This window comes from Canis aureus, chromosome 21 (genome assembly GCF_053574225.1).
Source record: "Canis aureus isolate CA01 chromosome 21, VMU_Caureus_v.1.0, whole genome shotgun sequence".
Taxonomy (NCBI): Eukaryota; Metazoa; Chordata; class Mammalia; order Carnivora; family Canidae; genus Canis; species Canis aureus.
This window is the reverse complement of record NC_135631.1, coordinates 23,538,034-23,555,261: the sequence shown is the minus strand read 5'-3', so window position 1 is coordinate 23,555,261 and position 17,228 is coordinate 23,538,034. Positions and strand designations below refer to the sequence as shown.

The 17,228-nt window shown below is 48.8% G+C and overlaps 1 protein-coding gene across 5 annotated transcripts in view; it reads left to right on the top strand.

Moving 5' to 3' along the window:
• Nucleotides 1-608: 608 nt before the first annotated feature.
• SLC1A2 (solute carrier family 1 member 2) overlaps nt 609-17,228 on the top strand; it is a 151,703-nt gene continuing 135,083 nt past the window's right edge. Inside the window, exon 1 of one of the 5 annotated variants that reach the window (XM_077863599.1) lies at nt 609-753. In XM_077863599.1, the coding sequence (XP_077719725.1) occupies nt 737-753 (17 nt within the window). In that variant the 5' untranslated portion in view covers nt 609-736. Of the gene's footprint in view, nt 754-1,057; nt 1,190-14,695; nt 14,715-17,228 lie in introns of those variants that run through there. The other 4 variants (XM_077863597.1, XM_077863595.1, XM_077863600.1 and 1 more) reach the window with 4 other exon arrangements.

Sequence of the window (17,228 nt, the reverse complement as noted above, 5' to 3'; positions counted from 1 at the left end):
GGAACAATAGCGGCTCCCGAGACGCTGGGCTCCTGCCACGGGCTGCCCCGGCCTTCCCGGCCACCGGCGGGGCCTCGTTTCTTATTTGGCTGGTTTATGGCGAGAGGCCGCGGCGGGATGGGGAGGTGCGGGGGTGCAGCGGTGCAGGGGTGCGGGGCTGCGGGGCGGCGGGGGGCGGGGGGCGGCCGTTAAAGGAGTCTCCCGAGGCGGCGGCGCGGGTGATGTCAGCGTGGACGGAAATAGAGAGGGCTCGCCCGCAAATCCCCAGCGGCGGCGGGGCCGAGCCTCGCCGTCCCTCCCCCGGCGCGCACCCGGCGCACACGCGCGCACGCACACACTCCCCCGCGCCCCCGCGGCCTCCCCCGCCGCCCGCCGCGCCCCCAGCCCCGCTGCACGCGCAGGTGGCGGCGGCGGCGGCGGCGGCGGCCCGGCGGCCCGGGGGCGGCGCCGGCTCGGGGACCCCCCCTCGCGTCCCCGCCCGCGGCCCCCTCGCGCCCCGCCGTGCGCCCCGCGGTGCGCCCAGGAGAGCCGAGCCGCGGCTGAGCGCCCGCCGGAGCCTCCCGCGCCGGCCGAGGCGCTCCAGGGCTCGCCCGGGAGGGGGTGGGGGGCGGGGAGACGGGGAGACGCTCCCCCTTAAATAGCGCGCTCCGCAGCCCGCCGGCGCTCCCGCCGCGCCCGCTCGCCCCGCGCCCGCCGCCGCCGGACCGGGCCCCAGACGAGGGGGCGTTCCCAGGCCATGGCATCCTCCGAAGGGTGAGGGGGCTTCCCTGCGACCCCGGGCGGTGGGGGGGAGGGGGGCCCGCGTCGGCCGCGGAGGGAGGGGACGGGGTGGCGCTCCCCGGCCGAGCCAGCCGCTTCGGCCCCGAGGATGCGGGAGGCGGACGAGGCTGCGCGAGTCGGCAGGGCCGGTGCAGGTGTGAAGACCAGCGCGACGGGAGAAGCCTCCCCGGTTACGTCCGAGACGCAGCAGCAGCGGCCGCGCCGGCGGCCGGGAGGCGGCACCGGCCGGGGTGACAGCCGGGAGCCGGGCCCGGGGCGCGCCGGGGCGGGGCGGGGGCGCGCGGCCCTGAAGCCCGCCCGGCCGGCGCCCGCCGCACCGTGGCCTCGCACTGCCGTGGAATCTCCCTGGCCAGCTCCAAGCACGGGTGCGAGAGATTTGGGTGCTTCCCGGGAAGAGGCGGGAAGAGAAGTGAGTTTTGGGGGGAGGCACAGGGGTCCCCAGATGCCAGCGGGTGGAGCGCGGGCTTCCCCATTCTGCCCCCGGCTTTGGTGCAATCCTCCCCGGGCCTCCAGAGGCCGCAGCTGCAGGGGGGGATGTTCCCAGCGACGAGTGACAGCCGCCTGCCCTTCGCAAGAGGGAGATGGGGCTGCAAGGGCCAAGAGGATCCCTTGAGCACTCACTCCTCTAAGGAAGGGCCCAGAACAACGTCCCTGGATGGGGAAAACTTTTCTGGCTTGGTAGAAACTGAAATAGGGATCAAAGGACCGGTGTCGGGGAAGTCAGCTCTTTGGTGAATTCACAACATTGCACTGGATTGCACTGGCCACTTGCGAGAAGTCACTGGATCCAAGTTGCCAGGAGGGAGAGCAGTTCCCCTGGGCACTGGGGAAGAATCCTTGGTGCCGGCACTTTGCATGATTTCTCTTTCTAATAAATTTTACCAATTTCTCCGGCTTGTTTTGGGGGAGAAGGCTCTCTAAGTGGGAGCAACGAACTGTGTTCCAAAGTTAGATCTTTAGATTCCCGCCTCCCAACAAAAGGAAGGTATTTCTAAAACCACCTCTCTGTGTTCAGGAGAAGGAACTCATCCCTCTTCTGTCCCTGAGAGTCCTTCCGATGGAGCCTGGCACCTTGTGGTAGCCTGAGATTTCTTCTCTCTTTTCATTCTAATATTTTAGCGGCGTGGGCTTTTTTGATTATTGTTTCTGCAAAAAAGATACTTCAGGAAGACACGTGTGTACGGGGAGGGGGGTGGTACCTTGTGCTAAAACAGAGATCTAGAATTAAATATTAAGAGCCCATATGGCTCAACATGAAAGCTTTTCACTGTTTAATCAGTCTCTCATATTAGAAAAGATATAAAGGCATCTCTGGCTGCCTTTGGGGGCCCTTCGAGACTTAACCCCTGCTTGTAAGGGCATCTGTGAAAGAGGTGGATGATGGTTGTCTTTCAAATCCTGCACCCAACTCACTCCTTATTTTGTTAGCCGGATGGTGGAGGGAAAAGGTAAGTCAACAACAAAGCCCCCCCAGAGAGTGTATCTCACCTTTGTCCAATACGAGAACTGTGCAATGATCTGACATTAACGACAGAGCAGAAGTGATTTTCAGTGTTTTTAAGATTCACCGTCAATTAATGCCATATTTGTGCACTGTGCATAGTTAAGAAAAGATAGGCTAGAAAACCCCGTTGTATTTAGGAGATGAAAGGACTGAAAAAAATTGAAAGGCCGGGCAACATATAGAAAGATCTATGACCCATTAATATTTAAGAACAGTAGCTGATGAGCAGGTGACATTTTCTGAAACCCTGGTCTTTCTCCGTCTCTTCCTTTCTTGCAGGAGCATTTACTGAGTACCTGGGTAGACCTCACAGGGAAGGCACTCTTCGGGGATATAAGCACATAAATAGTCTGAGAGCTGGCTTTTAGAAGGCCGGCTCCAGTTGACGACTTTGATTAGCAAACTGTCCATATGGTTTGGTGAGATTCTCTTGCCTCTTCTGACATCTTTGATTAATGTGCCTTATCAACAGAAGTTCACGGAGAATCCTCAGGCGAGTTGCCTTTGTTAGCTTTTGCTTCCCACCAATGTTGGAGCTGTTTCTTTGAAACACATTGCTGAGAAGGAAGCAAAAATAGCAATACAGTTAGATGTTTTCAATACCTGTATTTTCGGTTCAACTCTGTTTGATCGAGAACGTTTGGAAATGGGAGAGCGTGGTGGACTGACCATCTGGTTACCATTCCTTTGGTGGGATAGTTACTGTCAACTACATATGCCGATTACCAAGTAGAAGCGATAGTGACATCTTATGTTTGTTTAGCACCCCACTTGCAAAGCCCATTTGTGTGTATCAGCACATTTGATTCTTCCAATGTCTGTGAAGTAGGCGGTCCAATGAAAACGGACTTTAAGAATAAAATGGCATAGAATATAATGTCGTCTTCCCAGGAAGAGTCCAGAATTCGGCAGAACTTTGGGGTTAGCATCTGGAAATGTCAGTTATCATTGAAGAGTATACTAGGCACGTCTAGCGCGGGCGGTTACTGTTTTTCTCTCAAACCTTTGGCCTACACATGTTGCAAATTGTCTTTTGGAATATTCTTGACAGCCTCTGCACTTGGTCATCACCTTTCCAAAGGATACTCAAAGGCGGTTTGGTTATTTGAGGTTTCTGATTATTTGGAATTGGGATTATTAGTATCCAGTTTCCGTAAAAGTCAACAGTGGACTCTTTGGTAGTTCCCAGGCCCCGAGAGATATTCTTTTTGCAAGGCAATGTCTAATTTGATAGTTGAGCACTTTTTTTTTTTTTCTGGCTCCCCAGAGGTGGCTAGAGCTACGGTTTTAGGTCCTTGACCCAAATTGGAAAGAGGTTATAAGTAGTTGGTGGCAGACAGTGTCAATGAGGGACTGAGTTATATTGGAGCGCCTAGATGCTGTAGAGGTGGATGTTTTAGAAATATGTTCTGGGGGGTGGGGGACGCGAAAGACTGCTAAGTCTCCGTGTTTGTCAGGAACCCACAGCGATCCGTCTTCTGATCAGTTCCCAGGAGCCAAGGGGTCAGGGCGAAAGCCAACCACAAGGGCTTGGATTTCAGTGTGACTAAGAAAGCAAATGAAACAGAAAACTGCTGACAGCAGAAAAACCCTGGCAAGGGAGACCTCTGGATTTATTATTTCAAGCAAACAAAAGCAAAACATAACGATTGCCTTCTCCCCGCTACCCTCGGGAATAAGGTTGAGGGCAGTGGAAGGAAGAGCTCACATGGAGTAGACTGAGTGGGGGGCGTGAGGTTTGGGGTCCAGAGGGGTTTGCAGATTGCCTGCCTCGGGCTCTGCTGCCATATCCATTTCTCATTTTGAAGAATCTAAAAATCATCCTCCTTGGGTAAAATAGATAATAATGGAATTATGAAAAAGCCACTTCATGTTTACTAAGACGGCCTCTTGGGAGTGACTGGAAGCTCAACTCTAACAAGAAACAATTTCAAATTCCAGATGAAACTGGATTTCCACCGAATGAAGTGGAAGAGCCAGGGTGTTAAAAACCAAAAAACAGGTCTGCCCGTCGGTATCAATGGCTACTTCTTTTGCTCTTTTATACAACACGATTAGGTGCTGTCTCCTTTCGCTTCGCGTTTAAGGGAAATGTCAGACAAGGGAAAGTCTTTAAGTGATAGTGCTGCGGCTGCAGAAACCAGCAATATTTAACAGCTAAGTGTGAAATTTCTGGGTCATTGTGCCATAAATCCTACAGACCCAGGATTGCAAAGCTTTACACAGTTTGAAGCTCAACACGGGTTGATTTCAATATAAAATCCCCCTCCCTACCCTCCTCTATGACTGTATCACCAATGCCCAGATGTCTGGTTTTCCCCCATTTAGAGGCAAACTAAATTGTTTTCCATGCTGATTTTACCCCCGTGGGACTGGCTGGTCCCTCCGAACTCACTGAATCTACTCTTCGTTTCAATGACCTGCTATGATTATTTTAATCAAATAAAGACGCCAGTAATTAAAACCTAGCAGTAGTGGGCCAAAGTGTCACTCGGAAGACAAAATTTTAGTTTTGCTTGCGTTTTAAGAACTTGCCCTTGAAGTCTGAAAAAGAAAAATCTAACAAATGCCGTAGACCGCCTTGCTTGCTGACTTCTCTACATGCCCTTAACAGCTTGTTGGGGGCAAGCAGGATGCTTCATAGCAAGGGTTTTAGAATCCAGATTAGGGCAAATCTCTTTATTTATCGGATCCTGTGCTTGCTCAGGATGCTTCCCCCCCACCCCACTGCCCGCCCCTCACCCCGCAAGGCACCAAATGCCAAGTCCTTGGAATGAATTCTTTAAAGGAGTGTTTAAAAATACCTCATTGCTCCATCTCCACGTGCTCCACCATTGATTGGAGGCAGATGGGCCGCATATTTGTCAGTAGAGTAGAAAAGGACTCGCATCTCGTTATAAATCTGTCTGGTTGGCTTTAGACGATGGCAGGGCAGACAATGGGCCAGCGGTATCAAAGGCAAATGGGGAAAAGGGAAGATCCTTAAACTCTTCAAAAGAATAACTCATTTTCTTAGTGCTTTGCCCTCCCCCCGCCACTACCTGCCCCCAAATGGTTGTTTTTCAACAGTGTGGATATTTATTTACTTATCTTTCATCAATGTATTTATTTAATTTTCCGTGTAGGCGAGCAGATGCGACAGCTGTCTGCTGAGCCGCCCCCTGGTGTTTTTGGCAATCTTGGTGGCTACTTTGGATTAAGGACGAGAGCGGAGCAAGGGTTGTCCTTTAAAAATGGGATGAAGGGAATGAGCTGTATTTCGGTGGCTGGACTTGGCCTGTGTCAGTTCGGGCTCCCTCTAGGATACACGATGGTACTTGTTAAAGACCTCAAATGACGTCCCTGGAGACCAGGAGGGCGACGTTTCCCCTCCCGCACACCCCTGTCTATTAGAGGCGTCATTTAAATCACGGAGAGGACTTTCTTCTGTTACATTTGGTCAGGGGTGCCATCTGTGTCACTTGCTCTTCATAATGTGGCATGGGACTTTCTCATGTGCTCCCGACATCCTGGGTCCCCAGGCCCTGTGCTCTCGGGATCACAGAGGTGGTGGCAAGGCTGGAAGTGGGTCTGAGGCTGGTCTGCATCCCAGGCACTGCCGTTCCCGCAGCACGGGATGAGGTATTGGACCGCTGTGGCCTGTATGCAGCCCGCAGGCAAGTGTGTTTTGGCTTACATGGGATTTTGAAAACGTTAGGATGATTTGCCTGTACACCTATTCCACGTAAAAAAGGAATCCTGATTCTGGCTTCTCGGAAACATCGGGAAATCTGATGGCAAAGCATCTGTCCTTTTGTCTTGGTGCAGTGGACTGAGTGATCACAGCCCTGCATTGTTTTAAGCGCTCTCTATGTATTAATTTATTTAATCCCCGCAGCAGTGTGAGGCACCAGGACTATTAGTAGCTCCATTTTATAGGTGTGGAAACTGAGGCATAGAAAGATTAAGTAACTTGCCCAAGGTTTCGCAGTTTGCGAGTGGCAAAGACAAGCTGTAAACCCAGGCAGCCTGGCGCTGGCACCCTTGGTCCTAACCATTGGATGACACTGCTTGGTTCCACACGGTTGAGGTCAGCTGGGGCCAAGTGGCTCTTTTCTGAGATAGGGCCTGCGCCTTCCAGATTGGGCACAGTCTTTTCTGAGACTCCGGGTGCATGTGGCCTGCTTGACCCTTTACCTCTCTAAGGCAGCCTTTGAGACAATGAGTTTTGAGTTCTGGCCTCTCACGGTATGCCACTGCCCAGTGCTTGCAAATCGGCAGAGTTCTTCAAAACCCCATCTCTACGACACACAAGGTAATTCCAGTAACTTTTTCTTGCTAACTCTCTAACCGCTACCTTCTTGTTAGTTCCTTTAACTTTGCTCTGGGTTGTTCTTAATGATGAGCTCTTTTGTAATTATTGGTTGTCAGGATGGCAATAACGCAGTCTTATCCAGAAACCGCCAGGGCATGACCACATGGGTCCCATCCTTTGGAACACCGAACCTGGGGCATGTGCTTCTTAGTGGCAGATGTAGCTGAGTATTTTATGGCTCTGGCATTTATCCTTTCCTGTATGATTCCAACTATAGCGGTTTAGGGTTGTGATTTCACTTACCCACTTTCTTAAAACAGCTATTACCCTGCCCTTTTAGGAGTAGGGCTGATGTTGTCACTGTTGGTTTTCTTTCTTTTTTTTTTTTTGTAACATGTGCAAACAGTGATGAACTAGAGTTGCCTTTTAAATTGAGGAGACATTTTTTCAGAGGTCATATTGCTGTGTTTTAAGCACAGTTTGCTGATCACTCAATAGGTGGCAGTAGATGTCTGCACTGGTGGTTTGACTCCCTTTGGAAGCCCTTGGCTTCTTAGGGATTCCAATTCCCACAGCATTCCATTGTTTTTTCATTGAAAAAAAAATGTCTCCCCCAAATATGTCATTTGGTATTTGTGAGACAATTGTCATGTATCGACAATGTTCATAGATACCACTATAAACAAATATAAATGGGACCATTCATTTGAATGTATTCCAAGTCTGTCTGGCTGCATATATATATGCATATATATAATTATACATACGATATAATTATATATATAGGATATATCATTATATATCATTCTATATATGATATAATATGTTTTCATTACATTCTATGGAATCTTATGCTCATTTTACAGATGGAGAAATTGAAGCTTGAGAAATTTTGATTTTATGCTGTTATCGGGTGCCTTTTATTTTTAAATCTAATTCTACTCAGTTTCAAAGTATCCACATTTTGCAGTTAATTCACATTTCCTTAAAATTTCACAGTCCCTCCTTATGTTTGTTTGTTTGTTTTAGCTCCAGTGGGTGTCTCCAATCATTTTGGTCAAAGGGAATAAGATAGCAAAGTGTGCTTGCAAGAAGAGATGATGAAGAATTTAAGAGACAATGTATAGGAAGGATGGCAGTGATTACAGAGAAGTTAACTTATCTCTGAATGGAGATGTGGCATTAAAGAAGATGCCACCATTAAAAAAAAAAAAAAGAGGGAATAAGTTTAGGCGACTGAGAACAATGATCAGACCCCAGCTTGTAGACATCAAACTGTAGAATTTCAAATAGAAGAAGCAGGTTAGTGCACGAAGGTAGATAGGGTAAAAGAAGACAGATAAAGCAAGGAAAGCATTCTTTTCTGTTAGGCATCAGGCCAAGCCAACTGCTGCAGACCAAATTGTATTTTTGTTTTTATCTCAGTCTTTACTTAAAAGAACAGTTGTGATCTGATAACCAGCTTTGTTAGGAAAGTGGATAGAAGTCAACATGAACAAAGCACAATTAGATAGGCTTGTCTAGAGGTGAAATGGATGGATATCAGCTGACAATACTCATCACAGACACTCGGAGGGGCTCATGGTCCCTGGGGAATGGGTTTAGCTATTATTTTTTATCTTTAGATGCAACATATGGTCTGGGAAAAGTGTCAAAAATGAAGTTGGGACTAATTTCTAGGAATGGCATTAGAGAGTAATGGAATTATAGACTGAATCTATTTCCCTGGTGTTTCTCTGGGATTCAAAGTCATCAATCAGGAGACATTAGTAAAATCGTCATAGAATAGAAGCTCTGAAGGGATCATCGATTTTTTGATTGTGATTAATTGCTCACATTTCAGATGAAGAACTAATCTTTTGTAGAAGTTTATCTATTAGTCTGAGAATATTCAAATTTGAATTCTTTTCAAGACATTGATACATTGGGTTTGCTGCTGGTTGGTCTGGGGAGCGCTGTGAGGTGGAGACTTGTGTTCATGGAGTTTATTGAGGGGAGCTGTCAGCATAAATCCCTGTGGAAGAGGGAAAGAAGCAAGGGTGGTCCGAGGGAGAAATTGAAACAGTCGCATCAAACGACTCAGCCCATCCCACAGGAAGCTCCAGTGCAGGGATGTTTCTTCAGAGTGATCTTTCTACCACTGCACCAACCAGTCACCGAATCTGGGCTGTGCTTGGGCAGTGGGCATGGCCCCAGGTGAATACTGTAGGGCCAGGGGAAAGGCTGTAGAGGGTGCTATAGTCGGTAACTGTCACTTAGCAGCACTGCCAGCAGCTGTGGAAATAAATCTTACAATCCTGAAGGTGCAAGGATGGGAATCTCGGCAGCACACCACAGCATCCGTTAGTGACTCCAAATTCAAACATTTGAGAGATAATTGAATAATGGGTACGGTTGCCTTCGGTCTGAATATCCAGGCCTCCACAAAGCTATTATCTGGAATAAAATACTATACCTTAACAGAATATGTGGTTGGGGGGAAAGGATGGGGAGAATGAGTGGGGATCACGTTACCCAGGTTTAGCGGGGCCCCCCGCAGCCCCCAGAGACAGATGTCAGAAGCCCTTCTCTTCACTCTAGATCCGCCAAGAGCATCTGGTGCAACAAGAGGATGAGTATCTGAAATTGCTCCCTAGGAAAGGGTTCTCAACTCTTGTTAATGGGAAGGGCCAGAGAAAGCAATAGATAAATATATTGGGAACCAGAGAATAGCTATTACTGATACTTCCAGTGCTGACAGCAACCATTTCTATGTTCCTCCTAGTGTGTTTCCCATGGAGTCCTTGCCTTCGGAAAAGGTGGGCAGTGAACTAAATAATCCCTTTCTGGAACATCCGCTGCGTTGTTCTGTTGATTCAAGAATGCAATGCATTCCATCAATCTGCAGCCAAAGGTGCTTTTATGTTGATATATCTCAGCTCTATTCCTTCGGCAAATATTTTGTTCAGAGGTGAAAGAGCACTTTTGTACATAATCTAAGGCCTTGTAGACCTTAGACTTCTATGGATGTTTCCCCTTACTCTCTCATGTTTCACTGACTCTGCTCTCTGAGACCAGGACATTGATTATGGACGTGCTTGTGTTTTTATTAGCACAACTTAATTCAAACGGCTTAGTCGTACAACAGTAGAAGATAAAACAAACCGACGTTGAAAATTGCCTTTCTTTCTTTTCTTTACCTGCTTTCAAGAGTTTCAACTCTGTTATTTACTATAGGAAATAGATACTGTGCGTATTTCCGGTATTTGGATAAAGACAATACTGTATTCAGTCAACATTTAGAAAATCCATTTTGTACATAGAATTTAACTACCAGCCAAATACCGGGATGTGAAGGATTCACTATTGTCAAAGAAATTATTTTTAACAAAGGATTTTAACCTTTTGTCCTCTGGATCAGTGGCTCTTTCTCCCATAACAGTGATAACAACAACAACAACAACAACAACAACAACAACAACAAGTGCAATTGTTAAAAAACCAAAATAAAAACAATCCCCCAAAACCCAAACTTCAAATATTTCAGAATGGCATAAAATAAAGAAGTAAAACAATGCCTCCTACCTCAACCTTGTTCTCTAGACTTACTCATGATTTGGCCTGTCCTTTGAGACATTTTTTCTATGTCCATATGAACATTGTATTGTTAATGTGCAAATTGCACCATCCTATACGACTGTTTTACAACTTGGTTTCCACTTAATACCTCCAGGTATATAGGCGTCTGTTATATATATCTGGTAATAGTCTGCCATATGGCCACGTAATGATTGATTTAATCAGTCCCTGGCTGATAGACATTTAGGTTCTCTTCAAGTCCTTGTTGTCATAACAGTGTTGGGTGGAATATGAATTGGAAGGGAGAATGAGGCAGGGATACGGAGACCAGTTAGGATTCAGGAGACAGCAGTGATCCATAGGGGGAAATAATGGCCCAAATGAGGGCATAGGGATGCATTTGCATTACCAGGTTCTGGGGATATTTAGAAGGACTCAGTGACCAAACATAAGTAGTGGGAGAGCAGGAGGGAGTCTCTTGGATTTCTGGCTTAAGCAAATGGAGGTGGGAAAGAGTGCAGAAAAGGAATTCAAGAGAGAGATGGCAAGTTTGAAGGGGAAGATAATTCAGTTCAGCACACTGGGTTAGAATTTTTTGGTGGGGGGCACCTGGGTGGCTCAGTGGTTGAGTGTCTGCCTTTGGCACAGGGATCCTGGGATCGAGTCCTGCATCAGGCTCCCTGTGGGGAGCCTGCTACTGTCTCTGCCTCTCTCTGTGTCTCTTATGAATGAATAAATAAAATATTTTAAAAAAAGAATTCTTTGGTGGGGCATCAGGTGGGGATGCTCACTGAGCAGTTGGATATAAGGGCTTCCAGGGGTCTTGAGGGAGTGATATATATGATCACAGAAGTAAATGAGCTCACCCAGAGAGATCATGAGGCTAGAAAGAAAAATGGGGGTGGATAGGTGCTGAGGGACAAATCCCGGGATGCTTCTATGTCTGTAGATGGGCGGCGGGGGGTGGATGGATGATTCAGGGTTCACAGGATTCTGAGAAATAAGGAGGAACATAGAAGAGAGCAGGTGTCCAGACGGGGAGGTGGGGCCATACGCTATGGGGAGGTAAAATAAGGTAAGTCCTGAAAAGTATCATTGGGTTTATCGATTTCAAGGCAATCGCTGACCTGTTCCAGAGCAGGGTCAGCAAAGGGGTGGCTACCGGGACCACGGTGTTGTGGGTTGAGAATGGATAGAGAGAGAAAAGGAAAGTAATTTTTTTTTTTTTTCAAGAGTGGCTATCAAGGGAGGAAGGGAGTAGGAAAGTAGATGCAGGGGAGGTTGCATTTTTGGCTTACTCATTTCAGTCTTAGGATGGGCGCAATGTAAGCATGTTCTTGTGCTAAGGGAAGGTTCGGGTAGCGATGGCGAGGTCTTCTCGGGTACCCTCTCTGGAAGCTGGTGAAAGGAGGAGTCAGAACGAGAGGGCAATTCATTGCTCGACCTGGAGATTCCTGCCGCGGAGGGGAGGGCAGTGTGGCTCTGTGAGTGCTTGGCCCAGTTCCCGTAGACTTCCTGTTTGCCCAGTCCCGTAGCCCACAGCGTAGGGAAGGACAGCTCAGGACACAGGTGGACCAAAGGGCACCTGCCTGGACTGGCGGATCTGTGCCTGCCACTCTGGTGATACGCCATGGAGTGACAGATGGGGCAGCCGGCTAGAGCTGGGTCGATTATTTAGTAGTGATTGTCTTTAGTTTTTAAGGTTTAACTTCTGGAAGTCTTTCTAAGTCTCCTGAGCTGGGATTCTTCTCCCCCCCACCTCACCCCCACCTAATTGTTCATTTGTAGTCTCGTGTAGCTGGTGAAATGTCTTTGGACTCATTCTTGATCTTCATTTTCTCCGCTCTGTATTCTCTTTGGATCTCACCTCTTGGGCCTTTTCACATCACAGGCATATTGCCAAGTCTAAAATGTATATTTCTAGCTCAGATCTCTTCTCCAAGCTCCAGATTCCTAGATCCTATCATCTAATCGACTTCTCCCTTTGTGCGATGCACCGACATCTCCAAATTACTGTGCCTGCAGTGGAACTCCTGATATTTCCTCCTTCAGACTTAACCCTACGCCGCCCCCCTAAGTGTCTCCCATCTCAGTAAATGGCACCAGCATTCATCTGGCCGTTCAAAGTGAGCAGTGTAGGTGTTAGTCCTATTTGTTCTTTTTCTTCCATCAGCCCCAACCTACAAGCTTTCTCAGTCCCATCTCCAAAAGGCACCTTTGCCGCGGCCCTCACATCAGCTCGGACAACTGCCATCGCTCTGCTGCAAGCTCCACAACCTTCTACCTTTGGGTTCCTCAACTACCCCCATGGTCTTGTCCACCACCTTAGGGCCCATTCCTGTGGTCGGGGCCACCTCCTACCTCCACCCCCAGTCCTTCTTCCACTGGCAGGTGCTCTCTTAGCCTAGAGCACCCTTCAGTCCTCGATGCGAACACCATTTCTCAGAGAGGCCTTCTCCCATCACTCCAGAAACGAGGCCCCCCTCTCGTTTGCTTCCTTCATGATATCAGTTATAGTTTTGTAAATATTTTATTTATTTACCTTTTGGTTTGCACCTGCCTCCCCACCGGAACGTTTAGCACTCTGGCGGCTGGTCCATCATTGCACCCCCCGCCCCACGGTGCTGACACCGTGCACTCCATGAACATTTATTGACTGAATGCTCATCCGCCTCATCCAGTCTGGGGACGTGGGAAGGCTTCTCCCATTTGAGCTGGGAGTCTGTTCCCGTTACACTGGTTCAGCCCTCTCTCATGCACTTCGTGCTAACAGAGGTGTCATTAGCACGTCTAAGGCTTGTCTGTCTGCTTGCCATCCTAGTGCCTCAGTTTACTACCATCGTCACAATGCGTGTGGGTGTAATCGCCTTGTCTAGCTTGGGAAGGAGACCTGCTAGGGCACCCAGGGGCCAGGAGGGGATGATGGTTTCAGGGAGGCGTCCGGGCCAAAGTGGAGAGAACACATCCTTTTGCTTCTTGGGATGCATCTTCCCTTTTTTAAGGTTCTAGTGGTCAGTTGAACCCCCGTGCCCAGCGGTCAGTAACCAGACTTTGGACTGCTCCGTAGTGAGGGGGTTCAGGGAGGTTACAAGAAAAACTCGCCGGGCAGCAGCTCATCTTGTGAAGCCACAGATAGACGGGTCGTAACCAGTCCTGCGCCTCTGCTCTTGTCTGGGAAAGATGACAAAGTCCTATTGCTGCTGTTATTTTTAAATGAAGTGACGTTCCATCAGGGGCGACTTTTGAACCCCAGCCCCCCGCCCCCCCCCCCCCCGTCTTTCCCAAGGATCACCTGCCTCCTCTCGGAAGGAGGTCTTTCTGTTCCTTTTCCTTGTGTCTTGTGAACGAACACAAGGAGAAGCTAGCATGACTTTGATATTCGGATACAAAGAAGGATTTCTTAACATCCAAGATGGTGTTTAAATTGCATCGGTGAATAAAATCCAGGCTCAGTAGTCCAACTGCCTTTGGAACTGATTTAGAAAAAGAAGAGTTGCCAGAGGCTGACAACGTTACTGTGAAATTGATGCTTTTTAGCTTTTAAAGAGATTCTCTATGTATTTCATCATTCCCCATAGAGTTCTCCTCTCTGGGCTTCCTACTGTGGTTGGCAAAAAAGAGGCGTGAGTCTAGAAATAATAAATCTTGTGGTTGGTATCAGTGTTTTCCGAAATAAAAAGGTTTGATGTTTCTCTGTTTCCCGAGGTGACTGCTCTGGAGCTTTCTGGTGGTGGGACCTGTTGAAGGGTATTTGTTGTGCCCTGGGCGGGGGGTGGGTCAGAGAATAAAAACCCTGTCTGGCATCTCCTTTCTTGACTCTCAGGAAGAATTCTGGGATTGGGGGATGGGCCACTTTGTGAAACCCCCTTCCTGAGCCTTGTGGGAAAGTCTTCAGCTGCATCCACCTTCCTCATCATTATGGCAAAGGCCAGATCCCACTTGGATTCGCAGCCGGGGGCGTTCAAACTGCGGTGTTTGAGGTCAAAGTAGACTCAAAGCAGGGCACCGTGCTTTCTGGTTTCCGCAGGCCTGGGAGTCTCTGTTAGTTGGGAGAACTAAGTGCACACGGGTCATGTTTTTTACTTTATTTGTTTGCTCTTTCCCTCTGAAGACTCTCAGTGGGTTTTCAGGAAAGTAAACCCCAGATGCCACACAAATGTCACATGACTGTCGGTTCCCCAGCAATCAGAAGGGCCAAAGCAGTGTGTGCAGCAGGGGGCACTGTGGAGCCCCACGTAGGCTCTCCGCAGGCCAAGGATCATTTTCCTGCAGCTCTGAAGCAGGAGCCAGAGGGCGAATTGTCCCTGTCCCAGGCCAACACCAGCTGTGAGCTTGGTTTGAAAGAAAGGAAGCCCTACTGCTTCGATTATTTACATTCCAAGTGACCTGGAGTTGTTAAGTCTCCCAGGGGACCAGAGCTCCCTGGCCCACAGGGCCACCCCTGGGACGGGAGGTTGAGAGAGAGTTGACAGCTGTCTCTTTCACCATCCTGGTCCTTGTCCACGTCATCAGCCACCTGGCTTCTCCTGGGGACTCATCGGTGCCGATGGAGAAAGATTCGCTGGTTCCAGAGCTCGGGTAGGTCCAAACTGGTTTTGTGTGGGTTGTTGACAGACTTTTAAGGTGAAGGGGCGACAATGGGGGAAAGGAGAGGCCTCTAAAGAGGGAGAAAAAGACACTAAGGGATTGAAAGGTACATTTTGAAAGAGTTGGAAAGGCCCCAAAATAAGCAACACCAGAATGGAAATAGGAAAACAGTTATCCTTCTTTTCAATAGGCTTAAGCAGGGGCACCTGGGGGGCTCAGCGGTTGAGCATCTGCCTTCTGCCCAGGGTGTGATCCCGGGGTCCTGGGATCGAGTCCCGCATCAGGCTCCCCACAGGGAGCCTGCTTCTCCCTCTGCCTGTGTTTCTGCCTCTCATGAATAAATAAATAAAGTCTTTTTAAAAAGACTCAATAAGTCGAACCAGCTACCTTGGAAGTCCAGCTTGTATTCCAACACCGTTGGAAGCGGGCAACAAAATTAAGGTAGGCGTGAAAATGCTGAGTGTGTGTTACAGGGCACACTCCCTTGGGAGGCGGCCGGACAGGACTGAGACTTAATTCCATATATTTGTCTAAAAGGGTTACTTCCCTCTCTACCTTTGAGCCTAGCTGCTGAGGCCGGCCAGGGTGATGAAGACGTTCCCATGTTTTCCAGGAGCAGGAATATCCCGGTTCCATCCAGCTGTGACTTTGGAGCCACATCACAGGGCGTTTGAAATTAACCTTTGAGTTTCTCACGTCAGGGAGTCACCGGGTGTTTGTTGAACGAATAAATGAAAACAGTCATGAAACTCACTGAGTTTTGTTTTTAAAGATTTTATTTATTTATTCATGAGCGACACAGAGAGAGGCAGAGACATAGGCAGAGGGAGAAGCAGGCTCCGTGCAGGGAGCCTGACGTGGGACACGATCCTGGGTCTCCAGGATCAGGCCCTGGGCTGAAGGTGGCACTAAACCACTAAGCCACTGGGCTGCCCTGAGTTCTTTAATGTAATAATTTCTGATTCCTCTTTCAAGAGAATCTTAGGTTGAGTACAAAGAAAGAAATACAGGGAGGCTGGGCCAGTTTCATGGGCACGTGATGGGCAATAGCACAGGGCCTGAGCTCAGAAGGGGCCTCACTTTGGTTTAATGCTCTGCAGTCACCGTCTTGAAAATTTTTTTTTTTAAAGATTTTATTTATTTATGAGAGAGAGAGGGAGGGAGAGGGGGAGGCAGAGAGAGGCAGGCTCCACGCAGGGAGCCTGATGCAGGACTCTATCCCAGGATGCCAGGACCGTGCCTTGGGCCGAAGGCAGGCACTAAACCGCTGAGCCATCCAGGGATCCCCTTTGAAGTTCTTAATAATGAGGTGCCTTGTGTTTTCAATTTGCACTGGGCCTTGCAAATTATAGGGCCAGTCCCACAAGGAAGCCACATGTGTGCGGGCCTGTATGAGATACTGTTAATGGTGACGGAGAGAATGACCTTGAGGATACCTCGTCTCTTGCAGTCCACTACAATATTCCAATAACGAGGCTTTTTGCATGAAACAGCTTCTGGGAGCCGGTGTTGCACAGTGGTTAAAAGGGAGCGTTTTATTTATTTTATTTTTTTAATTTTTATTTATTTATGATAGTCACACACACACACAAGGAGAGAGAGAGAGAGAGGCAAGACACAGGCAGAGGGAGAAGCAGGCTCCATTCACTGGGAGCCCGACGTGGGATTCGATCCCGGGTCTCCAGGATCGCGCCCTGGGCCAAAGGCAGGTGCCAAACCGCTGCGCCACCCAGGGATCCCTAGGGAGCGTTTTATACTCAGAAAGACCCACGCACAATTTTCTGTTCCTCCACTTACGAGCGGGGATAGCTTCTGGGAAGTGAATGAACCTCTCTGAGGCTCAGTTTGTCCCTCAAGTAGAGACAATAGCAGCCAGTTGATAGGGTTTGGGAAGGAGGAGGGCAGGATGTGAGCGCAGCACTCCGGGTGGTGTCTGGGGCGAGGTGGACACCCTGTGGCGATGACTGTCATCCTTCTTAAAATAGCGTGACTGTGGGACTTTTAGCCTGTTGAAGTTAGTGGAGGCTATCTACCTGTCTCCTGACTTCGCAAATTAGATAGTTAACACTCAGCACATACCCACAGGTATGTTGGCTAATTCTTCCTCCCGGAGCCACAGGTGATAAGATTAGAAGGTAGGCCCCGGACTGCTTTGATCTTATGAGTGGTGGTGTTTGGATTAGCGTAGGTTTGTTTGAAGACTTTTCTCCTATGTGCTTTCAACCCTGGAACTCATGACTTCTGACTCGAAATGCATGGTGGCTTTTCCAGCAGGCCTCCAGCCGTCTGGCACCAGCCAGGCGCCCTACAATTCAGTTCAATTCTGACACTTACCTACCTGGAATTGGCCTCAGGGCCCATGAGCAAGGGGCTGAGTCCCACCAGACTGCCCCCACTTGCGTGCCAGTTGGAAGCCCACGTTGCAGTTCTGACTGCCTCACTGACCCCCAGCCGCCTTCCCAGGTTTGATAACCTGACAACTCAGGGAAACACCTCACTTATGTG